The following is a 20,141-nucleotide window of genomic DNA, read 5'->3' on the forward strand; positions in this document are numbered from 1 at the left end:
GAGTTGGTTGCCATTTCCTTCTCTAATACATGAAAGTGAAGTTGCTCAGTCGTGTCCGACTCTAAGCAACCCCATGGACTGCAGCCTACCAGGCTCCTCCATCCATGGGATTTTCCAGGCAAGAGTACTAGAGTGGGGTGCCATATGCATGTATACATACTAATGTCACGTCAGTCACCTCCAACTCTGCGATCCTATAGACTGCAGCCCAAAAGGCTCTTCTGTCCATGAGATTCTCCAGGCAAGAATAATGGAGTGAGTTGCCATGCTTTCCAGAGGATCTTCTCAATACAGGGATTGAAGCTGCATCTCTGATGTCTCCTGGATTGGCAGGTAGGTTCTTTACCACTAGCACCACCTGGAAAGCCCATACATGAGATAAATATATAAATCTATCTATCTACATTGTACAAACCCCAAGTATATGGCCTGATGATTTTCACAACCTGAACCAATACTCAGACACAGATCAAGAAACAGTACATAACCATTTTCTAGAAGCCCACCTTATTTACCCTTTCAATCATTACCCATCATTGGAAAAGACTCTGATGCTGGGAACGATTGAGGGCTGGAGGAGAAGGGGGCAACAGAAGAGGAGATGGTTGGATGGCATCCTTGACTCAAAGGACATGAATTTGAGCAAACTCTGGGAGACAGTGAAGGACAGGGAAGCCTCGTGTGCTGCAGTTCATGGGGTCGCAAAGAACAGACACGACTGAGTGACGTTACAACACCGGCAACCAAGAGTAACCAGTATCCCAACTTCTAGGAGTATAATTGGCTTTTCCTTTTTTAAAAAACAAACTTTCGTATCCGTGGAATCGTAGGATCATATAAGAGTATTCTTTGTGCTTTACTTCTGTCACTCCACCGTATGCATGTGAGATTCACTGGTGTTATTGTCTGTAGTGGTTGTCCATTTATTCTCACAGCTGTGTAGAATTCCATGGTGTGAAGATACCACAATATATCCAGGTGACTGTTGACATACCATTAGACTGTTAAATTATGCAGTGTCTCTGACTGACTTATTACAGATGTAAAGAAGCTAAGACACAAACTTTAACTGATGTTAATGAAATATACAACTCCTTTCTTAAGAGATTTCAACAAATATTTATTCAATGCCTACTGAACACAAAGCATAGTGGTAAGTACTACAGGAATTATAAAGACAAGACAACACTTTCAGTAGCTAATGTTTTAAGCAAGGAAACTTTATAGATAATGTAGGGTTTTAAAATGTAAGTTAACTTTTCATAAATACCTTTAGGGGATGAAGCAAGGTTATGCAAAGTTGTTAAGGAGAAAAAGAGGATAAAAGAAATGACTGATGAGTCTGAACAGGTTAAAGCATTTTATTAAAATAATCTTGAAAGGAAAATATAATTGAAGTTTGGAAACTTCAAATTTGAAGGGCAATTCAGAGAAATAATGTTGCTTAAAACTACCAAATGAAAAAGCCATTCAAAATATAATTAGTACCACAAATTAATAATTACTTGTGAATGTATACCATCTGATACATAACTCACTGAGCTTTTCAAGTCAAAAATGACATTCTATAGAAAATACTGGCTTTTTACTCAAATAGTAAAAATATTATAAAATATTATTTTTAAATAAAGCACATCATAAAATTCAGTTAACATATACTTTCTCTTTCAAAAAAGCAGCTGAATAACTCAGTTTTTTCTGTGATTCCTCCAAAAATTTATATACTGTACAGTAACTCAAAACTTTGTTCATATGTATATAGGTGCCTATACAGTATTACTCTAAAACGCCTAATGATTTATTCTACAAATGTTTGTTGAGAATCAACAATCTGAAAGCACTATGCTAGCAACCTAACATACAAAGATGATAAAACTAGGCACTTGCCTTCAAGTAGCTTTAAGGGGAGGCACACTAAAAATAATTTAAACAGATTTTGGTCCCTGCCATGATAAAGGTATGCAAATAAGGCCAGTCAGAGCATATCAAAAGGGCATCTAGATAAGACAGGGGACCAAGGAGAGAAACCAAGAGATACTTTGTGCAGAAGATAACTCCTGAACAAAGTCTGAGACTTAAAGGATAAGTGGCATTTTGCACTTTGGGGAATCAATAAAAGGCAGATATTCAGGAGGGCATGACTGGAAGAAAGAAGGTTGGGCACAGCTCAGGATGGTTAGAACTATGGTGCTTATCTCTATTTGTGCCAACATAGGCCTACTTTTCGACATTTCTCTCCGGTCTTTATTTTTTTCAAATACTATTTTTTTTATTTGGTATAATCCATATATAACTATTTATTTTTCGCCCCCAAGTCTTGTGTTATTCCAGCTTCTGTTAGCATGTCAAAGAAAAGTCCTCTCTTGTGTATCAAATTCTGTGGTGTTTCAAATTCTGTAATTCTTCCAGAGTCTAGAACAAGTACCCTGCAATGTGAAAAGAATCCAGTCAGGTAAACTATAATCAGTATTTCAGTTCATCTTTCTTGTTCTTGCAACTGTAAAGTTTAAATTACTAGGTAAGTTCTGCCAGTACGAAATAAAAGTACAATTTGACTCAGGAAATATATCAAGTTTTCTAATATTCTCTTAGCATTAACGCTTTCCTCTAATTATTTTGTAAAGTATCTTCCATACTATTAGGGGACACTTTGTATCTCTCAGCACAGATAAAATCCATTATTAGTGGCAAGTAATTACTGTGTTTCAGACATGCAATCACTATCTCTATAGAAATTGTTTTATTTCTGAAAACAAATAAAGCATACCTGTCTGAATCAATGATAGAATGCAGTCTGTGAGCAATTGTCAGGATGGTGCAATCAGAAAACTCCTTCCTGACTGTGGTCTGCACCAAGTTATCAGTCTCAAAATCGATAGAGGCTGTTGCCTCATCCAAGATGAGAATTTTTGTTTTTCTCAGCAAAGCACGAGCAAGACAGACTAGCTGTCGTTGTCCAACACTGTTATAAAAAATAGTAAAATGGTCTCAACAATGGATTTTATGGTCACACACTTCCTATTCTAAAATTCTGATGACATTGTTATTCTCTTCCTAAGCCACATTCATTCATTCTTTAAGAAGTATCCCCTGAGTGATTATACCAGACTCTGGTCCAAGTTCTGCAAATAGAACAATGAATTAAACAGACAAAAGTCTGTGGGTTTTCACGGGGAGACAAAAAATAAACAAGATAAATGAGCAAAAGGCATAAGAAGAATTCGAATATACAGAAAGGCAGGATATAAAATGTGGGCATGGGGTGGACATTTTTGAGGAGCATGCCAAAGAAATCCTCAGAGACGACGCCTTTAAATTCAAGACCTGAGGAAAATGAAAAGTGAATCCTGCAGATTTCCAATGGGAACTTGCTCCTGGCAAGGTGATGGGCAGATGTAAAATTCCTGAGGCAGGCAGGAAGTGGCCTGGCATATTCAAGGAACTGTAAGAAGCCAAGGAGGCCAAGGTGGCAGAAACAGAGAGAGGGAGAGCGGGGAGTAAGCAAAGAAGAAGCTGAGTCATGCAGGCTGTGTCTCTTAGGTGCAGAGAGGGTGTAATTGCTTTTCCTTAGGTTTCTGGTCGGAGAAGGAAATGGTAACCCACTCCAGTACGCTTGCCTGGAAAATGCTATGGACTGAGGAGCCTACCTACAGTCCATGGGGTCGCCAAGAGTCGGACACGACTGAGCAACTTCACTTTCACTTTTCATTTTCATGCACTGGAGAAGGAAATGGCAACCCACTCCAGTATTCTTGCCTGGAGAATCCCAGGGACAGATGAGCCTGGTGGGCTGCCGTCTATGGGATCGCACAGAGTCGGACACGACTGAAGTGACTTAGCAGCAGCAGCAGGTTTCTGATCACATAAAGGGACTGTCCTAAGACAATAGTGGTGAAGATAAAGCAGAACTTTGTTGTTGTTCAGTCTTTCAGTCGTGTCTGACTCTTTGCAACCCCACGGACTGGAACATGCCAAGCTTCCCTCCCTTCCTATTTCCCAGAGTTTGCTCAAACATTTCTTTCCGGAAGAAAGCTATTAGGGTAGGAGTCTTTACTAAAGAGGAGTCAGTTAACTAATGACTTTCCACACTGCATTGTTGCTTTCTTTCCCCTTCATTTTCCTTCACCAGCAGTTTTCCAGCTGGTGGCTACCATTTTATTTATTCCTTGTCTCTCTTCTCTAGAAGGAATCAGCCAGTGATGTCCTTTGAACAACAAAATCCATGGTGGCTCAGGAGTGATTTCCCTCTGGGGCCAACTGGTTTCTAAAAAGCCTGGAATGAGTAACTCAGGCAAGCTCTGTTCTTCGCAGCTTACCTGAGGTTTTCACCACCCTCTGAAATCTCATGCAGCAGCTTCTTGGGAAGTGACTGCACAAACTCTTTTAAGTGACATAGTTCCAGCACCTCCCATAGCTCATGATCAGGATACTTGTCTAGGGGATCCAGGTTCATTTGAAGGGTTCCAGAAAATAGAACAGGATCCTAGAGAATAGAACAATCACTGGTAATCTTATTGTCACATGAGGCATGCATACTTTAAATAAGGAAAAAGCAAAATGATGAAAAGCTAAATAGTTATCAAATTCATTTTATATTGAAACCAAAAGCTGAAGGTCAGAATAAGCTGTGTTTGATTAAATCATTATAAACTTCCTGATACTTCTTCTTTCTCTAGTTCATAATGTTGAAGACAGCTTTCCAACCACAATAATAATGATGATAGTAGTCACCATTTAGTCAGAGATATAATATAATATGGGCTTCCCAGGTGGCTCAGTGGTAAAAGAATCCAGCTGCCAATGCAAGAGATGGGGGTTTGATCCCTGGGTCGGGAAGATCCACTGGAGAAGGAAATGGCAATCCATTCCAGTATTCTTACCTGGAGAATCCCATGGACAGAGGAGCCTTGTTAGCCACAACCCAAGGGGTTGCAAAAGAGTCAGACATGAGCTAGCAACTAAACAACAATGTAATATATAATGTAGAGAAGAATAGAATAAATGTATCTATAGTATGTATATAACATTATCAATTAGTCCACCAACCAGAAATAAGGAAGCAAACACTCTTGTTAGATAGCGAACTAGATGTTTCAAAAGCTCCTGTCCAAGGACACACAGAAAGTAAGTGCTTAAGCAGAATTCAAAGACAAGTCCATGCTTTTTCCAATACATTTACACATCTAGTGAAACTGCATTTTACTACACCTGTTTTGATTTATAAGAAAGGAATGACAGTTTATTTTCTCCACCAATTTTTTTCCCTTCCAAAATTTACTTAAATTTGTTCCAAAGTAAATTCATGAATGCCAGTATATGTTTAAACAATATGACAAAGAGATGATAGCATTTTTAGAAGCAAACATAAACATACTTCATAAATTCTCAGCTCAAATCTTTCAAACACAACTGAATGAGTCATATTTGGCTGTAGAAGCATATTATTGAGCCGATTTGCATACTTGTTAATGATCAAGTTCCTCTGATGCCACAGATGGAAAAATCAAAGGAGTTGGAAAAAAAGATCTAACTGAATTATGGTTCCTTTCATTTTTTAAAAAATACTTCTAAACCTCAAGTCAAAAAGTCAAAAAAGTCAAAATTCAACAAAGTACCAACTAAGCAAAAGCCTCACTAATTGCTTTTTTCTTCTAAAATTTCTGGTAAGTGGGATCTAACTGCCAACTAGAGTAAACTTGACTATCGTGGAAGACTTAACGTGACTTTTTCAAACAGATAAATGCACTTAGAAAGAATGCATCAGGGTAGTTTCAGTATGATTTCTTCATTTTAATTTTATTTGTATTTACTATTATGAAGGAAACTTACAAAGCAACATACTAGTTTTTCAAACAGATAAATGCACTTAGAAAGAATGCATCAGGGTAGAGTATTTAATAGGATTTAATTGCATAGTTATTTTTCACAATATATTTAAAATAATTTGGCTCTCAAATCCAAATGTATAGGCTTGAAAGGAATATATTCTTAAAAAAACAACAAAAAAGAAGAAGTTTACCAGAGGGAGTTAAGAAAGACTAGCAGTAAAACAGTCTTTACCTGTGGAATAATATTGAGTTTGCCACGAAGGTCATGAAGCCCAATAGTAGATATGTCAATTCCATCAATTATAATTTTACCTCCTGATCTTTCTACAATTCGAAAGAGGCAGTTTGATAGTGTTGATTTGCCTGCTCCAGTTCGTCCCACAATTCCAATCTATAATGAATGTATCATAAACAATTTACACCGTACTTTGTGTAAGGGAAGGAGACCTTTGTACTGACAAAAAATACATTATGTGTCTGGTAAATGGGATCTAACTGCCAACTAGAGTAAACTTGACTATCGTGGAAGACTTAATGTGACTTTCAAGGATCCATCTTTATCTAGATACCACTTACTCTGGTGGCTCAGAGGTACAGAACCTGCCTGCAGTGCGGAAGACCTGGGTTTGACCCCTGGATAGGGAAGATCCCTGGAGAAGGAAATGGCAACTTTTTTAAGTATTATTGGCTGGAGGATTCCATGGACAGAGGAGCCTGGTGGACTACGGTCCTGAGTTGCCAAGAGTTGGACCCAACTGAGCAACTAACGCTTTCACTTTACTCACTAGAAAGGCTTGGGCTAATTTGTGTGTTTCCTCTGGTTTTTGAATAGTTTAGTTATCACCCAGCAAAAACTGCCCCAGGCAGAGCAGATCATCCCTGAATCATCCCTGAAACAGCCATTAAATGCGGAGTTGAAAGAGAGACTGATAAAGGGGTTGATTCCATGAGACTTTCTGAATGAGGCTTCTCTACCATTCTTCCTCCAAAACAAACAAGCAAACAAAGGAGATGGGAACCCTTTGCTGAGATAGGCTAGAAAATCTAAAGGAACGCCTGCAAAACAACTATTGCATCAAAACTACTAAGGGTGGTCACAGATCAAGTCTGGGGATTTTGGACTTTTGGACAAAAGTAATCGGCTTGTCATAAGCATCCAGTGATTGCAGTGTTCCTTTGGCCACGAGATCTGAAGCAACCTCTTCTGGGTGTTGGTTCGTGTCTTGGTGTTAATGGAAACACTGCATGGAGAGAACATTTGGTGCCTGGTTTGCCCTAATTAAAGATCTTAAATCTTAAATCTGACATACTACATCCGAAAAACCAGGAATACACTGAATGAAATAGAATGATTAAAATTCCACAATTATTTCCAAAAATTAATTTGTCCTTGAGGCCACCTCAGTGGACCTGGTTTAGAGGGTTAGAAAAGGAGAATTTGGGGTTATCTGAAACAAGTCTCAGGAAAGGGGAAAGTGGAATACTGCTGTTCATTAAATTTTTTTTATCTTTATTTATTTGTAAAATATCAATCTGATCAGGGAAATAATATATTTTCATAAAACATTTTGAAAAAATATAGAGGTGAAAATCATCTAAAATCCCAACACCTGGAGAGAATCACGTTTATATTTTGTAACCATTCTTTTTGCTATTAGTAATATGCCTATCTGTTTGCTTTTTTAAAACACAAAAATGATACACTGTCAAAAGATTTGTATATTGTTCTTATTAACTAAATTACATCTCAAACATTTTCCCATTTCACTGATAGTCTTGGAAAACATAATGTCACTGACTATACAAATATTCTCACCTGTGTATTACTGGACAGTAACTATTATCTTACTGCCTTATTGTTGCACTTCACTTACTAGAGGAAGTAAAAATAAAATATACTAATAATACTGTATGTGTAGCCAAAGGAAATGAAATTTGTATGATGAAGAGAAATATTCACTCCCAAGTTCATTGCAATATTACAGTAGCCAAGAAAATATCAAAACAACCTAAATATGTGCTATGGATGAATGGATAAAGAAAGTGTATATATATATACATATACATACATACACATATATAATTCTGCCATAAAAAATGTAGAAAATCCTACCATTTGTGGTAACATGGGTGAACCTGTAGGACATTATGCTGAGCAAAAGAAGCCAGACAGAGGAAAACATTTTATGATCTCACTTACATGTGTAATCGCAAAGTGTCAAACTCACAGTACCAGAAAGTAGATAGTGCTTACCAGGGGTTGAGTGGGAAAATGGGATATAAACTTTCAGTTATAAGACACATAAATTCTAGATATCTAAGACATAGCATGGTGACTATAGTTAATAACACAGAAATTTGCTAAGAGATCTTAAGTGCTTAAAATTATGATAATAATTTCACAATTTATTCATATCAAGCTATATACTCTATGTATACTGTACACTCTAAATATATACAATTTTCATTTGTTAATTATACCTCAATGTAGGTAAAAATAGTACAATCATGTTTCATAATAGATTATGAACAATTTAAAATATATATTTTTATTTGTAGAGGAAAAATTTATTCTTTACATACCAACAACGTCTTTACTATTTTTAAATGAAATTTGAACAAATGACCATTTTATACTCCATACCACAGTATATTTTGGCCTTGAGAATAAATATATTCAGATAAAAGGTAAAGTGAAACTTATGAAATATTTATGGTACCTTCTCTTCCCCATGAGTCTGGAAAGTGATATCTTGTAATGCTAAACCAAGATCATCTCGGTATCGAGCTCGATAATCAACAAACTCCACTATCCCTTTACTGGGCCATTGTGATGGAGGCCTCTTAGACGTTATCCAGGGTGCCTTAAAACAAATAAAAACTTTTTAAACTGCAATTACAATAAAAATACCTTCCCTCCAAAAGAAAATAATTCTCAGGCATAAAAACAGAAGTGATGAAACAAAAATGAGGAAAGACAACATTTGTAAATATTATGATTTTTCTGAAAATAGTTTTAAATAATACCAACATAAAACTTCTCATCTAGTTATAAGAAGATTTTATAAATCAATTTTCACTCATAAAAATGCTTCCCATCTTCTATTAAGTTATCAATAGAAGTTTTCTATAACTTTATAAAGGATATGAAAGTAACCTAGAATTTTAATTGACAGGGGACAGTTTGTCATTTATTTCCCACATACTGAGTGTTTACCGCACCAGTCAATGCTTTAGTTGTTGGAGATTTAGCAGTGAGAAAAACATAATAAATAATAAACATAAACTCTCCCTTCGGGAGAGTACTTGCTGGTGAGGAGAGACAGAAAGAATCATACAGTCTATGCAGAATATCGTTGCTGTTGTTGCTCAGTTGCTAAGTTGTATTCGACTCTTTTGTGACCTCATGGACCGTAGGTCACCAGGCTCCTCTGTCCATGGGATTATCCCGGCAAGAATACTGGAGTGGGTTGCTGTTTCCTCCTTCAGGGGATCTTTCTGACCCCGGGATCAAACCCGTGTTTCCTGCAGTGGCGGGTGGATTCTTTACCACTGGCCGCCAGGGAGGCCCGTGCAGAATGTCAGTTGATGATAAAGTTTTGAAGGTCAGGAAATAGGCAGTGTTGGTGTAATTTTAAGTAGGGTGGTTAAGAAAGTCTTGATGGACCTGATTGGGAAACAAGCCATTTGGATATCAGAGGAAGGGCTTTCCAGGTAAAAGAAGCTAGGTGCATAATCTGAGGACCTGAGACACTGGAGGAAGAACAGGAGCTGGAATACAAAGAAGAGTGTGGTGCCCGGCCAGTGAGGGGAAGTGTTTTCATGAAGGGAAGTGATCACAAGCACCAGATGATAGGCTAGGTAGAGTGAAGACTGGGAGGCTGCCACTGGTGATGCTGACCAGGGCAGGCGCGGTGCAGAGGGGAGTTAGAGCCTGTGTGAGGAGGTTCCAAAAAAGAAGGAGAAAAGGAGTTAGAGCAAGTACAGGAACTATTCCCAAGAATTTTGCTGTAAAGAGGAGCAGAGAAATGGGGCTATTTTAGAGTAAACATGGTTATTTGGACGTATTTACTTTTTTCCACATCAAGAGTTTTTGTAATGGTATCTCTCACCTTATAAGGCATCAAATTATATAAAGGTAATTTTTAAAAATGTGTGTGCACACACACATTTTATTCTTTTTTTTTGCAAAATAAAAAAATATATATTAATAGCAGAAGGTTTAGAAAATACAGAAAACAACTTATTTTTCCTTTATTTTGTCCATGGCACGTGGCATGTGGGATCTTGGTTTCTAGACCAAGGATCAAAACCGCATTCCCTGAATTGGAAGTGTGGAATCTTAACCACTGGACTACTAGGGAAGTCCTGAGAATGATAAAATTTTTATATAGTCCTTACATAGCAGTAGGCTGAACAAACTAAATGTTGATAATTATGATTGTTTTTGTGAAGGTAGACTAATCTTTCAAGAAAGTTTTGGGAAAAATGAAGGTAAGACTCAGGGAAGAATCTGGAGGAAGAATCAACATTTAGGTAGAAGTTGGAGTATGCAGAAAATATTTTAGCATATTTGTAGGCTGAAAGGAGCCAAGGGGTTAGGGTGCTGAAATTACGACTTAGAGAAGATGGTTAATGGAACAAGGTCTGAGAAAAGACATGAAGAGATGCTACCAAAAATACAACTGGAAATCTGTAGGTTTTTATTTGGAGGAGGAATACACCTTCCTGAGTTATAAGCAAAGGAGGAATTTTTCATGAAGATTTAGATATCTTTATAGTCAGATTGAAGAAGATATAGAAATTCAACATATAACCTTTATCATCTGCCCTATTAATTCATGGAACTGGGAGACAGAAGTAACTGAAATTAACAAAATATGCAGATAATGCAACCATTATACTCTGTCAATAGTCTAATTCTTCTGTCCCTCAAATTATACTTAATTAAAGGGAAAAAAGCAGACTGATTTATTCTCCTCCTCCTTCCCATCCACAGAGATGCTAATGATGAGTAAATGGAACAGAAGGTATAAACAATAAAGGCGTACTTAATTTTTAAATTATACAATCAGACTGTAAATAATTAAGAGCTGACTATATTAAGATACTTCTCAATGTAAAATCTTTACAAAGTTGTAATCAGAGGTTGCATATTTTACTCTACATTGGTAGGGGACAAATCACTGTGCCTCTTAAAAACAGGTGATCATGTTTCATTTTTATAACAAATACAGGTTTTGTTCAGAATTGATTTTCAGAATGTCCATTCAAGGTGTACTGCAATATCTTAAATTCTGTATCTGCTTATTGGTTATTCATGAGTACTTACCTCTTTATCCATAGTTTCATATTCACAAACTCTTTCAATGGAAACTGCATTGGCTTCAATTTCACATGCTTTCCTTACCCAAAAATTCAGGGTTTGAGTAATCTGGGAGTGAAAAACCAAGAGCTTAATGAATAAGTATCAGTCTTTTACACAACGTTAATAATACTTTACAAAGCTTTTTTCCCAGAGTTTTAGTATATTTTATCCCTTTGAATTATTTAAACTTAATTCAAAGTAAGTATTTTTATCTATAGACACACATATGTGCTGTTTTAGGTTTGTTAAATTCATTAATGCCATAAATAATGGTTATTTGGCAGAAGATAGACTGTTCACTACATATTAAAGGTGCCCATACTTGGTGTAAGGAAAGATGAAAACCAAGACTGATGGGATAGGCCCTAAGAAATGTACATCCTAAGTGGGGAAAAATTTGTGCATATTACCTTTGCCACACTTTACCATTTTCCACTAGAAGAAGGATTCTTCTAATTTTCTGACTACAAGTGTCTCCTTTTTTTCCCCCAAATTTTACGTTCTTCACACTCACCTTTCCTCAAAATACACGTTCTCCATGGTTATAACCTCAAATGTAGTTCTGAAAGTCAAAAAGCCCTCACAATTCAAATTTTTCTTGAGTTTGTTGTTAAAAGATTTGATGGCCAACCTGACTTGAACTAAAGTGGGCCTCTTTAAAGTGTTGATTTAATTGACTCATGCTACACATTCACATGTTTCACTGCAGAACAAATAGTTTGATTACAGAGTTCTGCCCAGGCACTCCATATACTATATATATGCATGTGTGCATGCCAAGTTTCTTCAGTCATGTCCAGCTCTTTGCAACTGTATGGAATGTAGCCCGCCAGGTTCCTTTACCCATGGGATTCTCCAGGCAAGAATACTGGAGTGGATTGTCATGCCCTCAGCAGGGGATCTTCCCGATCCATGGATAGAACCCATGTCTCATGTCTCCTGCACTGGCCAGCAGGTGCTTCGCTACTAGTGCCACACCTGGGAAGCATGTATGTATGCCTCATCTGCTTTATTCACCTGCTCTCTCACCTGTCGACTACCACTTCTTCAAGCATCTCCAAAACTTTTTGCTGGGAAAATGCTTCCACAACCAGCGGGAGGCAGCAAACGCACTCCAAGAGTTCATCAGTCCTGAAGCATGGAGTTTTATCCAACAGGAATACACAAACTTATTTCCCATTGGCAAAAATGCATGGATTGTAAAGGTTCCTATTTTGATTAATAAACATGTGTTAGAGCCTAGTTACAAAGATTTAAAATTCATGGTCTGAGACCACAGTTACGTTTGCCCCAACATAACAGATGGACAGGACATGGTAGAGAAAGGCCCTACCCTTGTTGTGTGCATGCATGCTAAGGTGCTTCAGTCTTGTCCGACTCTTTGTGACCCTATGAACTGTAGCCCTCCAGGCTCCTCTCTCCATGAGATTCTCCAGGCAAGAACACTGGAGTGGGTTGCCATACCACCAGGGGATCTTCCTGACCCATGGATTGAACCTGTATCTCTAACGTCTACCCTGTGTTGGCAGGCGGTTTCTTTACACCAGCACCACCTGGGAAGCCCCTACCCTTATTACACTTTATAATCTGTAAGGATAGGAGAGGATGAAATGTCTGGGTGATGATGCAACACTAGGATCCTGGTCCTCTAGCACTGAGCCTTGGGGATCGGCTTTCTTTCTGTGAACTACCTTAGAACGGCTGAGCCAGCTATTTTGCTAGTAGCAAAAGAGAAAAAGAAATGCGCCTCCAGGGTAATCCAGATTTGTCTCTCATTACTTAGTTACTACCATCTCTTATTCAGACAGGAAAAGAAGAGAGCTTAATTAATTGGATTATAAACATGTCATATACCACACAATCGTTATTACTTACATTTAGGGCATAGGATATAGACAAACCAACTATTGCTGAATCTATAGAATTGCCAGCCAGCACAGTAAGCACTGCAGTGAAGAACACCATTAAGTTGCCAAGAAATTCAAGTCTAACAGACAGCCACCTGAAATAATGGAAAATATTCCTGAAATGAGATGCAAAAGCTTTGGTGCACTCAATATGAACTCTCCTCTGGGAAATGAAGACATAAACATCAATAGCTGCTTTCTACTTTTTTCTCACTTAGTTAGAAATCAATCAAACATAGGATGGTGGCAATGACAATAAAGAATTTATCTGCATTAAAACATGCTTTACTTTTGAAGAACTTTGCTTTTAAACTTCAGTTCAGTTCAGTCTCTCAGTCATGTCCGACTCTTTGCAACCCCATGAACCGCAGCATGCCAGGCCTCCTTGTCCATCAACAACTCCCGGAGTCCACCCAAACCCATGTCCATTGAGTTGGTGATGCCATCCAGCCATCTCATCCTCTGTCGTCCCCTTCTCCTCCTTCCCTCCATCTTTCCCAGCATCAGGGTCTTTCCAAATGAGTCAGCTCTTTGCATCAGGTGGCCAAAGTATTGGAGTTTCAGCTTCAACATCAGTCCCTCCAATAAACACCCAGGACTGATCTCCCTTAGGATGGACTGGTTGGATCTCCTTGCAGTCCAAGGGACTCGAAAGAGTCTTCTCCACACCACAGTTCAAAAGCATCAATTCTTCTGCGCTGAGCTTTCTTCACAGTCCAACTCTCACATCCATACATGACCACTGGAAAAACCATAGCCTTGACTAGATGGACCTTTGTTGGCAAAGTAATGTCTTTGCTTTTTAATATGCTGTCCAGGTTGGTCATAACTTTCCTTCCAAGGAGTAAACTTAATCAGAATTAAAAAGAAAAAGGAAAGAACACCAGCTGAAATGATGCATTTATTTTAAAATCTCATTGGAAAATCACTTACCTTCCTGATTACATGCACATTTTATACAATAAAATTAATCTCTAAAAGTTAAAATGTGCCCAAGTACTATTTAACATCCCCCCCGCTACTGGGTGAAATGTATAGCTTCAAATTCAAAATATTATAAATTGTTGTATGCAAATAAAATTTATGTTCACATACATAAATACAACATAGAGTCATATCTTTAGTAATTCTAATAGCATCCTATGTAACTTAAAAAAAACGTAGGATTTTATATTTACATGAATAGCATGGACTGTTCATATGGATATAAATAGATGTACTTTAACTTAAATGTGTATTAAATACTAGAAATATTTAAGGTTTTAATATTTTTGATGAAATGTTACTAAAAATACTCTATTTAGAGGTCAATAAACAAAACATCCAGGAAGGGACTAGTCTTGAATTAGGTATGTGGATATGACTTACCTGTTTGAAATCACGTTGTTGTAGAAACAGACCAAGTTCTCATTCACCACCTCTTTGTTTTGCTGGATGAACCTCTGTTCATGTCCAAATGCCCTGATAGTGGACACTCCCAGCAGAGTCTCGCAAAAATGGGAAATGACTGGAGAGTGAGATGCTCCTGCCAATCGTCGAATCTGCCGAGAGCTCGCCATGTAGTATCTCTAACAGGAAAACAGAAAGAGGTCGTCTTGCAGATATAGCCAAAATTTCTTCAGCAGTTTGAAACTGGCAAGATTCATGTGTAGTGGGCTAATGAGCAGCTCCCAAAATTTAAGTTCAAGTTCTAATCTCCATCGCCTGTGAATATGACCTTATTTGGAAAGAGGATATTAGCAGATGTCATTAATGTCTTGAGATGAGATCCTTAGGGTTGGCCTGAAATCCAGTCTGAGTGTTGTTATAAAAAATAGAAAAGGATAAGACACAGACATAGGGAGAAACTCATGGAGGACAAGATTGGAGTGATGTACCTGGGAGCCAAGGAAAATGCCAGGGGTCACTGACAGTCACCAGAAGCTAGGACAGAAGCATGCGACAGAGGCCTACTCCTGGATTTTACACTTGTGGCCTCTAGAACTGTGAAAGAATACAATTTCTGTTGTTTTAAGCCACCAAGTTTGTTATAGGAGCCCCAGGAAAGGAATGTACCTTTGTAACAGTGAAAGTGAAAGTGTTAGTAACAGTAAAAAGCCCAAATTCTGGATAGAACAACTCAAACATATTGGGCAAAATTTCACCTTGGGGACGCTCTCAAACAACCATTAGTGGAAAAAGCTCTAAGTTAAATAGTTGAAAGTGTGGCCAGGTGGTTAACCCATTAAATGAAGGAAGCCTACCAAGTGCACAAACAATAATATTATTATGATAACGAATGTGTTCAGTCGCTCAGTCATTTCCAACTGTTTGCAATCCCATGGACTGTAGCCCACCAGGCTCCTCTGTCCATGGAGTTTTCCAGGCAACAACACTGAGGAAGGTTGCCATTCGCTTCTCCAGGAGATCTTCCTGAGCCAGGGATCAAACCCAGGTCTCTTGCATTGTAGGCAAATTCCTTACCATCTGAGCCACCTATACCTAACTATAATTATGGAAATTTTTTTCCACTAAAAAATCTCAATATGGCCACAATTATAATTGGTGCTTCCCCTATGGACAATTGGGATGAGTGGACTGTGGAGAGCTAGAAGGAGTAAGCCTGAGTTAACTGGACCATCATTCATCAGCCCCAAATAGTTGCTATAAACTGGAAATGAAAATAAAGAGTTGCCACATCTAGCAATTTTTTTTTTTCAGGAAAATCTTTTATGTAAAATTCCTGATTTTAAAAAAGTCTTCATTTTGGTAAAAAACATTGAGCTAGCTAAGTGAAAACATATCTGAAGCCACATGTGGTCTTGGAGTTTACAAGCTCTGGTCTATGCTAAATGCTCTGGAGAATACAAAGGATGATGACATTCTGAGCCTGCCAGGGGACTTAAGAGATTGTCCCAAAGAAAGTTTCATAAATGTTCAATGAATTGTTGAAGCCCTGGAGTCTCTCCCTAAAATTATACAGAGCTCTGAGCTTAAGAACCTTTGATCTAGATTAATGCTTCTCATTCTTCAGCAAATATTACCAAAGGATTATAAAAACACAGATTTCTGGGCCCCAACCTGAGAGATTCTATTAGGGTATGATAAATAAAAATTATACATATTTACTTGCAAAATATGATATTTTTAAAAGGAGAGGTACAATTGGAAATTCTGATTCAATAGGTCCATGGGTCCAGGGACCACACTTTGAGTAGCACTAATCTAAAGCAAACTTCTTATCTTACAGGTAAAAGAAATGAAGGTTGGAAAGGGAAGTGATGTACCAAGCACAGGAGTCAAGAAAGTGACTAGAATTTGAGGCTCCTGAATCTATGTCCTGGGTTCAGCCTATTAAGTTCCCCTTCACAAAACATTGTTTCTAGACTCTTTTCCATTCCTAGTCACCCTATTATAGTGCACCAACCACAAAATTTTCACTTGTGATACATTTTGTTGTTTTTGTTTTTTTTTAGCAGATAAAATTGATTCTCAACATCATTCATCAATTTTTTTGGTTATTCTTTTAAACTATAAGACATAGCATCTGTCCCAGAGAACTTACAATCTTATTGAGGAGACAATTTTAGGTCCACTAAAAAATAAAACAACAACAAAACAGCCTACAAAATAATATAGCATAATATAATAATATACTGTAATAATATAGTATAATAAGTCCATAATACCTTCATAAGTCATATCTTTGCACTATTTTGGTAGAGAATCCTTCACACAGAAAGTAGAATATAACCTATGCATAAAGGGTAATTTCCAGGTGGCTGAGAGAAGAGGGGCATCATAAGAAATAAGAACAATAATGATAGTAGACATGTAGAAATGAGCAAATGATTAATAGCTTGGTTTGGACAAATTGGTGGCAAGAATACATGGAAGAACTGTACAAAAAAGATCTTCATGACCAAGATAATCACAATAGTGTGATCACTCACCTAAAGCCAGACATCCTGGAATGTGAAGTCAAGTGGGCCTTAGAAAGCATCACTACAAACAAAGCTGGTGGAGCTGATGGAATTCCAGTTGAGCTATTTCAAATCCTGAAACATGATGCTGTGAAAGTGCTGCACTCAATATGCCAGCAAATTTGGAAAACTCAGCAGTGGCCACAGGACTAGAAAAGGTCAGTTTTCATTCCAATCCCAAAGAAAGGCAATGCCAAAGAATGCTCAAACTACCGCACAATTGCACTCATCTCACACGCTAGTAAAGTAATGCTCAAAATTCTCCAAGCCAGGCTTCAGCGATACGTGAACTGTGAACTTCCATATGCTCAAGCTGGTTTTAAAAAAGGCAGAGGCACCAGAGATGAAATTGCCAATATCCACTGGATCATCGAAAAAGCAAGAGAGTTCCAGAAAAATATCTATTTCTGCTTTATTGACTATGCCAAAGCCTTTGACTGTGTGGATCACAATAAACTGTGGAAAATTCTCAAAGAGATGGAAATACCAGATCACTTGACTTGCCTCTTGAGAAACCTGTATGCAGGTCAGGAAGCAACAGTTAGAACTGGACATGGAACAGCAGACTGGTTCCAAATAGGAAAAGGAGTACATCAAGGCTGTATATTGTCACCTGCTTATTTAACTTATATGCAGAGTACCTCATGAAAAACACTGGGCTGGAGGAATCAAGCTGGAATCAAGATTGCTGGGAGAGATATCAATCATCTCAGACATGCAGATGACACCACCCTTATGGCAGAAAGTGAAGAGGAACTAAAGAGACTCTTGATGAAAGGGAAAGAGGAGAGTGAAAAAGTTGGCTTAAAGCTCAACATTTAGAAAACGAAGATCATGGCATCTGGTCCCATCACTTCATGGGAAATAGATGGGGAACAGTGGAAACAGTGTCAGACTTTATTTTGGGGGGCTCCAAAGTCACTGCAGATGGTGATTGCAGCCATGAAATTAAAAGATGCTTACTCCTTGGAAGGAAAGTTATGTCCAACCTAGATAGCATATTCAAAAGCAGAGACGTTACTTTGCCAACAAAGGTCCATCTAGTCAAGGCTTTGGTTTTTCCAGTAGTTATGTATGGATGTGAGAGTTGGACTGTGAAGAAGGCTGAGCGCCGAAGAATTGATGCTTTTGAATTGTAGTGTTGGAGAAGACTCTTGAGAGTCCTTTGGACTGCAAGGAGATCCAACCAGTCCATTCTGAAGGAGATCAGCCCTGGGATTTCTTTGGAAGGAATGATGCTCAAGCTGAAACTCCAGTACTTTGGTCACCTCATGCGAAGAGTTGACTCATTGGAAAAGACTCTGATGCTGGGAGGGATTGGGGGCAGGAGGAGAAGGGGATGACAGAAGATGAGATGGCTGGATGGCATCACTGACTCGATGGATGTGAGTCTGAGTGAATTCCGGGAGTTGGTGATGGACAGGGAGGCCTGGCATGCTGTGGTTCATGGGGTCGCAAAGAGTCGGACACAACTGAGTGACTGAACTGAACTGAACTTGGAAAAATCTAACTCCAATAAGAATTTTAAAATTAGGATTTTGAGAAAACATTAAATTACGAGAAAACATTAAATTACAAGAACTGCATCCTTTCATATAAAGAACCTCAAAAACACTGTTATATTTAATTTAAACAAGAGTTAAGAAATTTTGTTTTTACACTAGAGCCTCCCAGTGACATTATCTTGGAATTCAAATTGGCTGACTACATTTTAATTAGAATATAAACGTGTACACCTATCATGAGAGATCTGTTTAATACTTCTAGCAATAGTTTCTTGATAGCAGGGTAACAGGGCAAAAGGGAATATTCGTTTCTCTCTTGAATCTTCAGGAAAATTGACTTTTTGCTAAAATGTAAATAACACCCAGGTTTTGTGGTGGCCATGAAAATGCACAACTCAGTTCTCTTGTTGCAGGGCACATCGCTGACTGACAGCGAGGCTGCTGCCTTTCCAAATCCACTCCTATTTTAGAATGGAGGCCACTTTTCCCTCAGGTGGCTCCCAGGAAATGACTCAGCAGGGAAGGGGTGTTAAAACAGACTCATTCAGAGGTCACGTGGGAGTATCAATGGGCAGTATTGGTTGTGGATTTTCCATTCATTCAACCAAACCTCTTATGAAACTGTTCTGCAGTCCGGGACTTCCTACCCAATCCTCTTCGTTTCCCTTCTTCCTCAGACTCCTAACCATCTGAGCCATTAGGGAAGCCCAACTAGTATTTGACTATGAACTTGGAAGTTATTAAAACATAAAAATCCATAAACTTACCTGTATAGTGAAATAGAGGAAAACCAAGGGAATAAGCCCAAGAATGAAGAGTGGTAAAGCTCCCACAATGACCAAAACTGTTCCAATAACATCCAGTGTACAATTCACCCAGGTCCGTATGTAGTAATGGAAACGCATATCAATTATAAACATGTCCTGAAAAATTTGACATCAGATCACTTTATTTTTAACTTTTTATGGTTTAAAATGAGGGGAGGAAGACATATATCAGTCAGTGCAAAAATAAAAACACTTACCCAGAAGTGACAATATGAATCTTAAATGATTTTTGCCCTCCTCAACTCACCCCCACATATTTTTCAGTTATAACAATTGAGAGGGTTTTATAGTCCCAAGATGTCAATGATCAAGCAATCTGCATTTCCCAATCACAACTACATGACACTTGGCTGCCGTATTTTAAGGTTATGGCTATGCACAGTCTAATACAGGAGCCACTAGCAAATATATGGCTATTGAGTACTTGAAATGTGGCTACTGCAAATTGAGATATAACCCAAGTCTATAACACAAATCAGATTCTGGAGATTTTGTAAGAATAAAAAATCAAAATATGCAATTAATATTTTTATATTTATTACACTTTAATGTTTCAGATATTCAGATATTCTGTGTCAGATACTCTACACATTAAGATATATTATTATCAATAACAATTTCAACTGTTTCTTTTTAATTTTCTATTGTTGCTACTAGAAAATTTTAAATTACCTATGTGGTTTGCATAATAGTTTACTGGACAATACAATTAAAAGTACTTAGCTGTAAATACGATGGGTAAAA

The 20,141-nt window shown here is 37.9% G+C and overlaps 1 protein-coding gene across 3 annotated transcripts in view; it reads right to left on the bottom strand.

Annotated features, from left to right (window-relative positions):
• Nucleotides 1–1,115: 1,115 nt before the first annotated feature.
• The window catches only part of LOC109560994 (multidrug resistance-associated protein 1-like), a 97,442-nt gene continuing 78,416 nt past the window's right edge, over nucleotides 1,116–20,141 (bottom strand). For all 3 annotated transcript variants that reach the window (XM_070786475.1, XM_019963459.2, XM_070786472.1), the window contains 9 exons: nucleotides 19,338–19,493; nucleotides 14,472–14,671; nucleotides 13,072–13,198; nucleotides 11,161–11,262; nucleotides 8,549–8,692; nucleotides 6,061–6,219; nucleotides 4,317–4,483; nucleotides 2,768–2,962; nucleotides 1,116–2,426 (listed from right to left, as the gene is read on the bottom strand). In XM_070786475.1, the coding sequence (XP_070642576.1) occupies nucleotides 2,294–2,426; nucleotides 2,768–2,962; nucleotides 4,317–4,483; nucleotides 6,061–6,219; nucleotides 8,549–8,692; nucleotides 11,161–11,262; nucleotides 13,072–13,198; nucleotides 14,472–14,671; nucleotides 19,338–19,493 (1,383 nt within the window). In that variant the 3' untranslated portion in view covers nucleotides 1,116–2,293. The remainder of the gene's footprint in view (nucleotides 2,427–2,767; nucleotides 2,963–4,316; nucleotides 4,484–6,060; nucleotides 6,220–8,548; nucleotides 8,693–11,160; nucleotides 11,263–13,071; nucleotides 13,199–14,471; nucleotides 14,672–19,337; nucleotides 19,494–20,141) is intronic.

This window comes from Bos indicus, chromosome 1 (assembly GCF_029378745.1).
Source record: "Bos indicus isolate NIAB-ARS_2022 breed Sahiwal x Tharparkar chromosome 1, NIAB-ARS_B.indTharparkar_mat_pri_1.0, whole genome shotgun sequence".
In the NCBI taxonomy this organism is placed as follows: Eukaryota; Metazoa; Chordata; class Mammalia; order Artiodactyla; family Bovidae; genus Bos; species Bos indicus.